General features: G+C 51.8%; 2 protein-coding genes across 6 annotated transcripts in view; one reads left to right on the top strand and one right to left on the bottom strand.

The window, feature by feature from the left end:
- Positions 1-6,939, bottom strand: part of KLHL22 (kelch like family member 22) — a 50,379-nt gene extending 43,440 nt beyond the window's left edge. Inside the window, exons 1-3 of one of the 5 annotated variants that reach the window (XM_055254190.2) lie at positions 2,258-6,939; positions 887-971; positions 114-368 (exon numbers count right to left, since the gene is read on the bottom strand). In XM_055254190.2, the coding sequence (XP_055110165.2) occupies positions 114-368; positions 887-949 (318 nt within the window). In that variant the 5' untranslated portion in view covers positions 950-971; positions 2,258-6,939. Of the gene's footprint in view, positions 1-113 lie in introns of all 5 variants that reach the window. The other 4 variants (XM_055254189.2, XM_063623581.1, XM_055254188.2 and 1 more) reach the window with 4 other exon arrangements.
- A 170-nt stretch (positions 6,940-7,109) lies between these two features.
- LOC129468523 (mediator of RNA polymerase II transcription subunit 15) overlaps positions 7,110-13,914 on the top strand; it is a 101,627-nt gene continuing 94,822 nt past the window's right edge. The window contains exon 1 of the mRNA XM_055254181.2: positions 7,110-7,292. The gene's annotated coding sequence lies outside the window, so the exon portion shown is untranslated. The remainder of the gene's footprint in view (positions 7,293-13,914) is intronic.

The following is a 13,914-nucleotide window of genomic DNA, read 5'->3' on the forward strand; positions in this document are numbered from 1 at the left end:
AGGGGAGGCTCTGAGGTGAGCAGGAGACCAGCCACTGTCACCGCCAGTACCTTTACTAGCAGAGCCAGGATTACCTTTGTTATTCTTCTTACAAACAGTTCTAGTGAACTCACCTGAAGTAATCGCAGGACGCAGCCAGCAGGATGCGATGGGCCTCGATGTGTCTGCCCTCCACCACCAGCACAACATCGAAGAGGATTCCACTGTCCCGGAGAGCCAGCAGCCCTCGGAGCAGAGCCTGGGAGTGCTGTGCGCTGCGGTAGGTGTTGTTCACGCAGTGTGGGTGGGAGGGCTGTGCAGGCAACTTGCAGAGCTGGGTGAACTCCTGCTCCTCCGCCATCCTGACAGCCACAGCTTACCACTGTGGCCTGACAGTTGGCAAAACAGGGGACAGGGGTGAGCAGGCAGGCATCAGACCCACCACACACGGACTGGCCAGCTCTGTTGCTCCCCTTGCTCCTGTGCCTCCCTCAGGCTCACCTGTTTTCCCTCTATTTCCAAATCCCCTAATTCCTTCTCCTCTCCCACCTCTAGTCCAACTTCCTGATGGCCTTCTTCCTGATGACCTGTGTGCCATCATGCCCAAGACTCTTTATCTCATTGTATCTTCTTCAGCGGCAAAGTCAAACAGAAGGGTTTTGGGAAACAGACTGACCTGGGTTGGAGCCCCACAGGGACTTACAACATGACCAAACTAAGCCTCGAGCTCCCCAATTGTAAAAAGAGAGATAAAAGTACCCACCCCACTGGGGTATTCTAAAATTGGTAAAACAATGAACCTGAAGCATAAGCATACACCAGGTTCTCAAGAGCTCTTCCTCCCTCCCATTGAATGAACAAAATTGGGTTCTTCCTCATAGTAATGGATGCATAAAAATGGCAGGACCTGAGTAGTGGTCAGGAGACACAGAGCCAGGAGTCTGGGAGGTAGGTGCCAAGGGGGTGGCATTTCCAGGGCCTACTTTCTTTTACTGAAATTCTGAGAGTCAAGCACAGTAACTGTGATTTAACCTGATGCATTTAAATTCATCTGCATTGCCTTTTAAATTAAAGGTTATCTTCTAATAATTGAGTCAGTACGTTCAAAAACTGCAAACTGATTTGAATAGGAGCCTCTAAAACCTAACCAGTAAAACGAACCTACTGCAAATGCACTTTTGCCATGGACCAACCAAAAGTGACTGTGGATAGCCAGCTGCTCAGGTCAGGGAGTGGCCAGTCCCACACTGCAAGGCATGGCCAAGCTGCAGGCTCTATAGGCACAGCACAGTCAGCTACAAGATGTGAACATCTGTCTTCTCCACCTCACTTCATCCTACTTTCCTCTCCCCAAAATATGTTTACTCTCCAACTACCTTCGGTCATGCATCACTTAATGTTGGGGATACATTCTGAGACATGCATCGCTGGAGGCAATTTCCTCAGTGTGTGAACATCACAGGGTACACCTACACAAACCTAGATGGTAGAGACTACTACACATCTAGGCCATAAGGTACAGCCAATTGCTGCTAAGCTACATACTTGTACAGCATGTTACTGTAGTTCCAAATGAAAAAAACACACTGTTTTTCCTCTCCTCTTATACCACAACAACAAACACAGGAGACTTCTGTGACCAAATGTGTGAGGGTTTTTCCCCATTAACAAGCAAGCAATCAATTCTGCCACAGATACCAGCTGGGTGTCTTCTAATTCAGCAGTCCCTAATCTTTTTGGCACTAGGGACCACTTTTGTGGAAGACAATTTTTCCACGGGGTCAGGGAATGGTTTCGGGATCAAACTGTTCCACCTCAGATTATCAGGCATTAGCTAGATTCTCTTTCAGAGCACATAATCTGGACCCCTCACATGCATGGTTCACAACAGGGTTTGTGCTCCTATGAGAATCTGATGCCACCTCTGATCTGACAGGAGGTGGAGCTCAGGTGGTAGTGCTGGATTGCCCTCCGCTCACCTCCTGCTGTGCCACCTGGTTCCTAACCAGCCACGGACTGATACAGGTCTGAGGCCTGGGAGTTGGGGACCCCTGCGCTAATTCAACTCTAACACTATCTACCTGGAGACAGTGTCTGATCCCACAGGTTGAGGGCTGAGTCTCCCAGGTTGTTTCACCTGTGCTTCTGACCAATAGGCTATAAATTGGGGTTCCCAAGATCCCCTTCTTGGGTTCAATTAATTTGTTAGAGCGACTCACAGAACTCAGGCAAATACTCATGTCTACTGGTTTGTTATAAAGGGTATTGCAAAGGATACAGATGAAGAGATACATGGGGCCAGACATGTGGGAAGTGGTGCAGAGCTTCCAGGCCCTCTCCAGGAACATCATCCTTTAGGAGCCTCCATGTGTTCAACTATCCAGAAGTTTTCCAAACCCAGTCATTTAGAATTTTTATGGAAGCTTCATTATGTATGCATGACTGATTAAATCACTGGCCATTGGTGATGAACTTAATCTTCAGCCCGTCTCCCTTCTCCGGAGGTTGAGAGGTGAGGCTGAAAGTCCCAACCCTCCTATGCCTGCCTTGGCCTTTCCTGTCACCAGCTCCCATCCTGAAGCTACCTAGGGGCTGCTGGCCAGCATACAAAAAGGCATTACTCCGGAGAGTCCAAAGATTTTAGAAGTTGCATGCCAAGAAATGAGACAAGACCAAATATATATTTCACAATATCACAGTACTGAATACTATAGGCAACTGTAACACAATGTTATTTGTGTATCTAAATATAGACAAGGTACAGTAAAAATATGGGACCACTATCCTTCATGTGGTCTGGTCTGTCACTGACTGAAACGTCACTGTGTGGCACATGATTATATATCTTTAAAAGAAAAAATGAAAAATAGATGCTAATATAAAACTTGCCAGAAAGAAGAAGTCTCTCTCTTCACTACTGAGACTCAGGGTCACCACCCACCCCACCCCTTGGATGCTCCACTGCTTCCCATCAAACATACTCAGTTATCCGTGCCTGCCCCTCAGTCTGCCTCCAGGACCTGGGACCTCTACCCAGCCACCCACCCATTCCTCTCCCTGTCCCTGGGCTGGCTCATCTTTCTCACCAAGGCCCCAGAGATGGCCAGAGCCAAGGTGTATCCCCCATGACCACCTCTCACTTAGGATTCTCTTGCCTGGAAACTCTGACCTATGATAATTCTCCCTTTTCTGACCTCTCTCTTTCATCCCACACACCCTGCTCGAGCCCACCCGTCTTTCCCAGTGGTTCATATTCCCAGTTTCACCTACAGCTCAGTGCCTAATCTAGCTAGTAAGCCCTCCAACTTGTCTAATTTTGTTATCAAAGCTACCATTTCCATCTTGGAAACCTCACTGTCTTAATGATATTTTTCCTTTCTAACCCATGTGCCCTATGAACCCACTAGTTCTGATTCCTTCACCTCTCCTCCATCTCAGACAGCCACCCTCTACTCCTCCAGGGCCACCACTCTGGGTCAGACCACAGCAGTGGTCTGACCAGTTTCCCTACCTCTTGTCTCACCCTCCCCAGGCTGTTCTCCTTCAAGCCTTACCTACTCAGCCCCATCAGTAGTCCTTAGTCCAAAAGGGATACCTATCATCCCCTGAACACCTTTCGTCACCCATCTAGGCCATTCTGTCTCTCATAGTCCCATATTGGTCAAGGTCTAGCTCAATTACTTCTCCCTCTATCGTTGTACAGAGAACATGACAAATATGCCCCACCATTCAAACCTGCCTTTTTTTTTTAGACGGAGTCTCGCTCTGTCACCCAGGCTACAGTGCAATGGTGCAATCTCGGCTCACTGCAACCTCTGCCTCTCAGGTTCAAGTGATTCTCCTGCCTCAGCCTCCCCAGTAGCTGGGATTACAGGCATGCGCCACCACACCCAGCTAATTTTCTTGCATTTTTAGCAGAAACGGGGTTTCACCATGTTGGTCAGGCTGGTCTCGCATTCCCGACCTCAGGTGATCCATCTGCCTTGGCCTCCCAAAGTGCTGGGATTACAGGCGTGAGCCACTGCGCCCAGCCCAAACCTGCCTATTTACCCACCACAAGGAGATTCCGGCTTCTTGAGGGGTGAGGCTTTATCTCACAAACATCTCAAAAGCCCCCATGGCTGGCTGCACCACTTGCTAATGACAGACTCTGGGCACTTGTCTCATATATCCACGCCTCAGCTTTCTCATCACCACCATGACCACCGCAGAGTCAAGAGGGCCTCCTTCTCTGAGGGTGACCTCCACAACTGACTACCCCAACAGACATCAAGCCCCCAGGTGGCTCCTCACTTTATGTGAGCATAGTAGTGCCTCTGCTCTCTTGGGAAGGGATAAATGGCAGCTACTCCCTAAACACCTACTGCAAGAACGAGTACGGTAAAACAGAAAGGCATCGTCCATGGGCAGGCAAAGCACATTTACCAAGTACAATTTAAGAAACCTAACTAGGGGCTAAGGGGGATGTGCCAAAAAATGAATCAATTCTCTGCTGTGAAGGAGCACAGCACAGGGTGAAACATTTAAAACATTTAAAACCACATCTATAAGGTTTTAAATCACCAAAACGTCCGCCCTCAGGAGAACAGATGTCATGGCACAGTGATTTGACAGAACATTAGGCAACAGTCAAAATGTGCAAAGTGGCCGGGCGTGGTGGCTCACGCCTGTAATCCCAACACTTCGGGACGCTGAGGCGGACGGATCATGAGGTCAGGAGTTCAAGACCAGCCTGGCCAACATAGTGAAACCCCATCTCTACTAAAAATACAAAAAATTAGCCAGGCACGGTGGCAGGCGCCTATAATCCCAGCTACTTGGGAGGCTGAGGCAGGAGAATAGCGCCACTGCACTGCAGCCTGCATGACAGCGCGAGACTCCATCTCAAAACCAAAAAACAAACAAACAAAAAAACAACGTGCAAAGTAGGCTGGGCACAGTGGCTCATGCCTGCAATCCCAGCACTTTGGGAGGCCAACATGGGAGGATCACCTGAGGTCAGGAGTTCAAGACCAGCCTGGCCAACATGAGGAAACCCCATCTCTACTAAAAATACAAAAATTAGCGGGGCGTGGTGGCGCAAGCCTGTTATTCCAGCTACTCGGAAGGCTTAGGAAGGGGGAAGCTGAGGCAGGAGAATCGATTGAACCCAGGAGGTGGAGGTTGCAGTGAGCCAAGATTGTACCATTGCACTCCAGCCTGGGCGACAGAGCCAGACTTTGTCCCTCCCAAAAAAAAAAAAAAAAAAAAAAAAGTGCAAAGTAGGCTGGGCATGGTGGCTCATGCCTGTAATCCCAGTGCCTTGGGAGGTCCAGGTAGGTGGAGTTCAAGACCACCTTGGGCAATATAGCGCGACCCTTTCTCTACAAAAAATTTAAAAATTAACTAGGCATGGTGGTATACACCTGTAGTCCTGGCTATCTGGGGTGAGACAGCTTGAGGTTCACTGCAGCCTCAAGCTTCCAGGTTCAAGTGATCCTCCCATCTCAGCTTCATCAGAAGCTGGAACAACAGGAGCTCACCACTGCGCCCGGCTAATTTTTCAAATTTTCTTTGTCGAGAAGAGGTTTCATTATATGGTGTAGGCTAGAGTGCAGTGGTAGGGTCTTGGCTCACTGCAGCCTTCATCTCCTGGGTTCAAGCGATTCTCCCACCTCAGCCTCCCAAGTAGCTGAGATTACAGGCGCGTACCACCACACCCAGCTAATTTTTGTATTTTTAGTAGAGACAGAGTTTCACCATGTTGGCCAGGCTAGTCTCTCCTGACCTCAGGTGATCTGCCAGCCTTGGCCTCCCAAAGTGCTGGGATTACAGGCATGAGTCACGGCGCCCGCCCCTGGGCCCCATTTTCACTTGACACACGGCTACTCTAGCCTGAAGCTCTTCCCCAGTCTCATATCCCCAATTTTAGTCATCACAAGCCAAGTTCCCCCTGTTTTGTACTGTTCGAAGTTTCAGTGGGGAGAAGAAAGGAAGCTTAAGGTGCCACATAGCTACAAACTGAAGGATATAAGATGAATTTTTATGAAGTGATGGATGGCACAGTCAAAATCATTTCAGAGGAACTTTCAGTTCGGTAACATTTTACTGAGTAGATACCCTCAGTCTTCTGTAGGGCCCCCGAACGAGCAGTATCCCCTCAAAGAAACTCAATCCTTGGCAGCATGAAGCAAGGTCGGCCACAAAGGCAAAGGGGGCGGCTGGGGTAGAGGAGAGGGAGTGGGTCCTGATTCCCAGCCGGGCAGCCTTCCAAAGGGTGCGCTCTGGAAGAATCTCCCAGGGAGCCGACTTGGAGGCACTCGGCGCGCCCAGGCCCGGCCCCGCGGAGGGCCGGAGCCAGGGCGCCCAGGGAGGAGCTCACGCGGAAGGTGGCGGTGCCCCGCTGCCCGCCCCAGATCCACTCGGCTCGGCCCGCACCGGATCTAAAATGGTCAGAACTGGCAGCCGACGCTTCGCGCTCTGGTGATTTTGCACTGACAGAGCGATCTCTGGCTCCTCTCAGGAAACCGGGCAAGCCGGCGAGGCTGGGCTCCTACGGCTGCAGTCCCCAGGCCCGATCCAGGGAACTGAGGCTCGTCATGCCGGCCCCAAGTCGCCTGCCTGTTGCAAGGCCGCCCGCTCCAGCGCGGAGGGCCGCGGCCAGGAAGGCCGCACTCGGACCTGCAGCAGGCAACAGGGCCCGCCCGGGTGCCAGGAGGCCGGCGCGCCCGCAGCCGCGCTAAGGAGGCCTCGCACCCTGGCCCCTGGCCGAGCGCCAGATCCCGGCCCCTACGCGCCCGCGCCCGGGGATCCCGCCGGCCGCGTCCCCGCCACGTCAGGCCGCAGGCTCTCCTCAGGTCGCCGCCCCCGCGCCTCCGGCCCGAGCCCGCCCCCGCGCCCCTCGGACTCCGCGCCGCTAGCTTGTCCCCTGCCCAGCGATGCCTGCTTGCTGCCCGCCCCCCGCGTTCGCCGCCGCCCGGCCCTGCCGGCTCACGCCTCGCAGCTGACCTGGTGCCGCCGCTAGCCGAGGCCGCACTCGCAGCAGGAGGGAGGCGGGAGGCGGGAGGCGGGAGGCGGGAGGCGTGAGGCGGGAGGCGGGAGGCGGGAGGCGGGAGGCGGGAAGCGGGAGGCAGGAGGCGGGGCGAGAGGCGCGCGCGGGGCGGGGGCCTCGGCCGTCACGTGAACGCGCCGCGCAGGCGCCGGGCGGGCCGGACGCAGGCCCGGGGGTTCCCGGCCGGGCCCGGTGGCAGCGCGGGGGCGGCCCTGGGGCGGGGAGACAGGGGGCGGTTCCCCTCCGGCGCTCTGCGGAGGACAGCAGCGATCGCCAAGGCTCAGTGAGTCCCCGCACTAGCGCGGCACCTGGCACTTGGCGGGGCCGAATCAACGAATGAGCGAATTTGTCGAGAGTCGCGCCGTCTGAATCCACTGACTCTTTCCTTGCCTCGGTCCTGCCCTCATTCCTCGACTCACTCCCTCCTGCCCTTCCTCACTATCTCCCTCCCCGCTCATATCCTCCCTCCTCTTTCCTCATTCCCTTCTTCACTCTCTTCTCTCCTCTCTTACTCCCCCCTCTCATTCCCTCCCTCCCTCCTTCACTCTCTCATTCCCTCCCTTCCTATCTTACCCCCATTCCCTTCCCCCCTCACTCATTCACTCCCTCCCTCTCCCCCTCTCATCCCCTCCCTCTCTCATTCCTTTTCCCTCCCTCCTTCACTCTAGTTCTCCCCTCCCTCTCTCATTCCTTCCCTCCCTGTCTCACCTTCCCCCCCTCTTTCCCTCCCTCCCTCTCCCTTTCTCCCATTGCCTCCCTCCCTCTTTGATTCCCTTCTTTCCTCCTCTCCTCCTCTTGTTGCCTTCGTCACGCGCTCATTCCCTCCCTCCCGCGCCTGCACCTTCCGCGGTCGGTGCCGCTGACCGTAGCGCGCCCCCTGCGGGATATCGGGGAGAATCGCCGAACACCGCCAGAGTGAACAGGTGCTAGTTTGTGTGCCTGTTCCTTTACTGAGATTTTGCAGTAAATCTAATTCCCAGTCTTAAAGCCTGGTCCCAGAGGTCCGTGCGCGGGTCTTGGCATTCATTTTTCTCCACCTCACCTCCGAGCAGGTCCCATCCTCCAAGGCGTATCCGTAATGGCTGCGCCCAGAGCTTGGAGCCACAGAGCCTCCTGATGGGATAAGGTTGGAGTGTCCCACACTGTGGATTTGAGAGGGACTGGAGAGAGTGGTGGGGGGAGGATGTGGCTGGAGATGGCTTATGGTTAAAAAGAAAGGTGGGGCCGGGCGTGGTGGCTGGTGCCTGTAATCCCAACACTTTGGGAGGCCGAGACAGGCGGATCACGAGATCAGGAGATGGAGACCATCCTGGCCAACATGGTGAAACCCCATCTCTACCAAAACACACACACAAAAACTAGCCGGTCGTGGTAGCGCGCACCTGTAGTCCCAGCTACTCGGGAGCCTGAGGCAGGACAATCGCTTGAACCCGGGAGGCAGAGGTTGCAGTGAGCCGAGATCACGCGCCACTGCACTCCAGCCTGGTGACAGAGCGAGACTCCCTCTAAAAAAAAAAAAAAAAAAAAAAGTGGAAGGGGAATGTGAAAGGAGGAAAATACACGGAAGAGAATTGCTGTCCTGGCTGAGTCCAGAGAGATAACTGAGGGTCCCAGACAAGGATCAAGAGAACGGGATTGGCTTCCAGAGGCAGAGGTTCCAAATGGGAGTGGGCTTCCTCCTAGAAAGGCTTTCTGGAGGAGACCCCCCTACTGTGTAACAGAGGAGGACTTTGGGATTAAGAAAAGCATTCCAGCAAGCCGACAGTGTCAGCAAATGTGGAAGTGAGATCCTTCAAAGTGAGTGGTGTGGAGGTTTCCAGAATTTTCTGAGCCTGAAGGGAAGGTTGGAGAGCCGACCCTGCCCTCTGGAGGCTTGACTTAGCCCTGAGGGCACCCTGTAGCCAGGGTGGGCAGATGTCAACATGGTGGAGAGGAAGACTGAGTAGGGAGCCAGCCACAGTGCTGTGGTCTCAGACAGGCAGGGAGTGAAGACGAGAGTGGAGCAGGCTAGAAACCTGGGAAGGAAGCAGGTTCCCCAGTATAAGCCCAGTGATGTGTGAAGAATGAGCCCAGGAGATGGGTGGGGAAGTAGGCCCACCCTGGCTACAGGGGAGCCAGAGCAAGAGCAGGTTTCGGGGAAGATGAGGCCCAGCTTGGCTCCAGGTAGGGGAAGACTGATCTCCAAGGCCCAATGGGACCAGGTGTAAGGGTGGACCCAGAGAGGAGAGGAAAAGGAATCCTGGGGCAGCAACAAGAATGCCACTGTGTTGGCCGGGCGCGGTGGCTCACGCTTGTAATCCCAGCACTTTGGGAGGCCGAGGCGGGCGGATCACGAGGTCAGGAGATCGAGACCACAGTGAAACCCTGTCTCTACTAAAAAATACAAAAAATTAGCCGGGCGTGGTGGCGGGCGCCTGTAGTCCCAGCTACTCGGAGAGGCTGAGGCAGGAGAATGGCGTGACCCTGGGAGGCGGAGCTTGCAGTGAGCCGAGACTGCGCCACTGCACTCCAGCCTGGGCAACAGAGCGAGACTCCGTCTCAAAAAAAAAAAAAAAAAAAAAGGAATGCCACTGTGGTCTCAATGTTGGTACCCCCAAAATTCCTATGTTGGAACTGAATCCTCAGTGTGATACTATTATAAAGTATGGCCTTTGGGAGGGGTTTAGGTCATGAGGGTGAAGTCCTCACCATAGGATCAGTGTATAAAAGAGGTTCGAAGGAGCTCATCCCCCACTTTTGCCAGGTGAGGACACTGTAATAAGCACCATCTTCAAGGCAGAGAATCGGCCGGGCGCAGTGGCTCACGCCTGTAATCCCAGCACTTTGGGAAGCCGAGGCGGGAGGATCACGAGGTCAGGAGATCGAGACCATCCTGGCTAACACAGTGATGCCTAACACTAAAAATACAAAAAATTAGCCAGGCATGGTGGTGGGCACCTGTAGTCCCAGCTACTTGGGAGGCTGAGGTAGGAGAATGGCGTGAACCCGAGAGGCGGAGCTTGCAGTGAGCTGAGATCGCACCACTGCACTCCAGCCTGGGCGACAGAGCGAGACTCCGTCTCAAAAAAAAAGAAAAAGGCAGAGAACGGACCCCTCGCTGGACACTGGGGCTTTTTTCTTAAGGCTACTGTGTCATATAAAATTTATATTAAATTGATATGCTTTTCTCTTGTTAATCTGTCCTTTGTTAGAGGGGTGTCAACCAGGAACCTTGTGATGGGTGAGGAAAAAATATTACCTTTTCCCCCTCCTCTTTCTGGCACCCAACAAACAAGTGGGGTGGCAAAGACACCCCACTTGGGACAACTGGCAAAAGGTAAGCATTCTTACCAAGGTTGACTGTCTCACATCGCTGCCTGTAGTACTCAGCTGAGAGTGGAAGGTGAAAACTTCTTGTCTCTTCCTTTCCAAATTCAAATTAGTGGAAGAAAATATTGTGTCCGGATTGTGACTCTTGCTTAAATTTGGTTGAGGGGTAACCGTTTGTTATTGATCCTTTCCTCCCAGGCACACTTAACTCTTTCCTGTTTGTTTTGTTTGTGTCCTGAGAGCTTGGCTTTATGACCAGTGAGAATATTCTCCCCGATCTCTGAATAGCCAGTGGGTGCAAGTGACAGCTTGCTTTAGGACAGCTTGTGTTAGGGTTGCAAGTAACAGCTTGCATTATTACAAACTCCTCTGTCCTGGTCAGAAAAAGAGAAGGTTCGGTTTTTGTTTATTTGTTTGTTTTTTGTTTTAATAGTCTTGCTCTTTCAGCCAGGCTGGAGTGCAGTGGCATGGTGGCATGATCTTGGCTTATTGCAACTTCTGCATCCTGGGCTCAAGCGATTCTTCTGCCTCAGCTTCCTGAGTAGCTGGGACTACAGGTACACACTACCATGCCCAGGTAATTTTTTTTGTATTTTTAGTAAAGAGGGGGATTCACCATGTTGTGCAGAGTGGTCTCTTTTTTTTTTTTTTTTTTTAATTCTTTTCTGAGACGGAGTCTTGCTCTGTCACCCAGGCTGGAGTGCAATGGCGGGATCTCGGCTCGGCCCCTGAGTAGCTGGGATTACAGGCACCTGCCACTATGCCAGCTAATTTCTGTATTTTTAGTAGAGACAGGGTTTCACCATGTTAGTCAGGCTGGTCTCGAACTCCTGACCTCAGGTGATCTGCCCACCTCGGCCTCCCAAAGTGCTGGGATTACAGGCGTGAGCCACCGCGCCTGGTCTCTTTTATTTTTAAGATACAGGGACTCACCCAAGCTGGTCAGGAACTCCTGGCCTCAATCCACCTGTCTCAGCCTCCCAAAGTGTTAGGATTACAGGCATGAGGGACCATGCGCGGCCAAAGAGAAGGTTCTGAACCTTCTCTTTTTCTGACCATGACAGAGGAGTTTGTAATAAGTGGGCCTAGTCCATAAGGGGTTTTTGTTGTCTCAGTATTCATTGGTGTGATAGATGAACCAGTCCGTGACTGGAGACGTGACAGTGTTCTGTACGAGATGACATCCTTAGTCACCTGTGTCAACAAAGATGCCTTCTGGCTGGGCACGGTGGCTCACGCCTGTAATCCTAGCACTTTATGAGGCTGAGCCGGGCAGATCATGAGGTCAGGAGTTAGAGACCAGCCTGACCAACATGGTGAAACCCCGTCTCTACTAAAAATACAAAAAAAATTAGCCAGGTGTGGTGGAGCATGCCTGTAATCCTAGCTATTCGGGAGGCTGAGGCAGGAGAATCTGTTGAATCTAGGAGGTGGAGGTTGCAGTGAGCCAAGATTGCGCCACTGTACTCTAGCCTGGGTGACAGAGCGAGACTCCTTCTCAAAAAAAAAAAAAAAAAAAAAAACCCAAAGGTGCCTTCTTTCTTTTGACTTGTCTTTGCAAGTGGTCTGGATTTGAGAGTGCTGAATCTTTGTGCACCCTCTTTGGAGGGTGTCTTTCTTTCTCTCTCTCTCTCTCTCTCTTTTTTAAGAGACAGGGTCTTGCCCAGACTGGTCCGGAACTCCTGGCCTCAGGTGGTCCTCCCACCTTGACTTCCCAGAGTGCTGAGATTACAGGCATGAGCCATTGTGCCCAGCCTTGAGGATGTCTCTTTTGTCCATGGTTAAGTCATAAAATGCTTACTGGTTTTGGTTCTGAGTTGCTTGGTAGGTACCTTTGGTTTACAAGAAGAAAAGTGGTGGGTGGGCAGGGTGGTGGTAGGGAAGAGTGTTCAGTACTGCCAGGAATATGTACTATCTGTTCTGGCTGAAAACTGATAATGAGATATTTGAAAGGATTTTTTTTTTTTTACAGCTCTATGATCAGAAGATGGCATAATCGGGGCTGGGCACAGTGGCTTAGTGCCCAGCTGGGATTACGCCTGTAATCCCAGCACTTTGGGAGGCCGAGGCGAGTGGATCATGAGGTCAGGAGTTCAAGACCAGCCTGGCCAACATGATGAAACCCCGTCTCTACTAAAAATACAAAAAATTAGCCAGGCGCAGTGGCAGGCGCCTGTAATCCCAGCTACTCGGGAGGCTGAGGCCGGAGAATAGCTTGAACTCAGAGGGCGGAGGTTGCAGTGAGCCAAGGCCGCGCCACTGCACTCCAGCCTGGGCGACAGACTGAGACTCTGTCTCTAAAAAACAAAAAAGAAGATGGTATAATCGGAAGTTGATATTCTGTCTATTGGATCCTGCTTCTCCCCTGGGATCTTCTCGGTCCCCTGAATCCCCTCTTCCGGAGTCCCTGCCCTCTATCAGCTCTGCCTCCTGCTTCCTTTCTGTATTGCCATGATTTTTGCTAAGGATAAAGGACAACTTCATTGGTTTCTTTGGGAAACTTGCCATCTCCCCAAACAGGCCCCTCTGAGATTTCTCCTTTCCATTTGCTTCTGCTCTCCCTTCCTCCTTTTGCCACCTTTGATATTTTCTCCAGTTTCCTTGATTCCTTTGATATGTCCCCATTCAGGCCACTCTGGCCCTCCATCCAACCTGCTAGAACTTTTTCCACTTCAGCACTTCAGTCACTTAAACATTAGGGCTCCCTCCCCTAAAGGGACTTAAAATCCTGCAAAAACAACCACCTAAAGAGAAAAAAATGAAACTGTTTGGAAACTGGGCAAATGAAAACTCTTTTAAAAGTCTTTTTTTGGGGCCAGGTATGGTGGCTCACGCCTGTAATCCCAACACTTTGGGAGGCCGAGGCGGGCAGATCACAAGGTCAGGATTTCGAGACCAGCCTGGCCAATATGGTGAAACCCCGTCTTTCCTAATAATACAAAAAAAATTAGTCAGGTGTGGTGGCACTCCCCTGTAGTCCCAGCTACTTGGGAGGCTGAGGCAGGAGAATCGCTTAAACCCAAGAGGCAGAGGTTGCAGTGAGCTGAGATTGCACCACTGCACCAGCCTGGCGACAGCAAGAAGACTCCATCTCAAAAAATACATATGTATGTATATATATGTATGTATACTATATATATATATATAGAGAGAGAGAGAGAGAGAGAGAGAGAGAAACCAGTGAGTTTGTATTACTGTGTTTTACTGACGACTACCATTTTGGAACGAAAGCTATAAGATCTTTGTGTTTTTACGTTTATGTGTTTATATTTGTGTATATCTGTGTAGGTATGTTTGAATATTATATATAATATTTTTTCTATCTCCATATTCAGTATTACTAAGTGAATTATTTGTTTTTGAGATGGAGTCTCACTCTGTCACCAGGCTGGAGTGCAGTGGCACAATCTCAGCTTACTGCAACCTCCACCTCCCAGGTTCAAACGATTCTCCTGCCTCAGCTTCCTGTGTAGCTGGGACTACAGGTGCGAGCCACCATGCCCAGCTAATTTTTGTATTTTTAGTAGAGACGAGGTTTCACCATGTTGGCCAGGATGGTCTCGATCTCTTGACCTAGTGATCCACCCACCTTGGCC

This window comes from Symphalangus syndactylus, chromosome 18 (assembly GCF_028878055.3).
Source record: "Symphalangus syndactylus isolate Jambi chromosome 18, NHGRI_mSymSyn1-v2.1_pri, whole genome shotgun sequence".
Lineage (NCBI taxonomy): Eukaryota > Metazoa > Chordata > Mammalia > Primates > Hylobatidae > Symphalangus > Symphalangus syndactylus.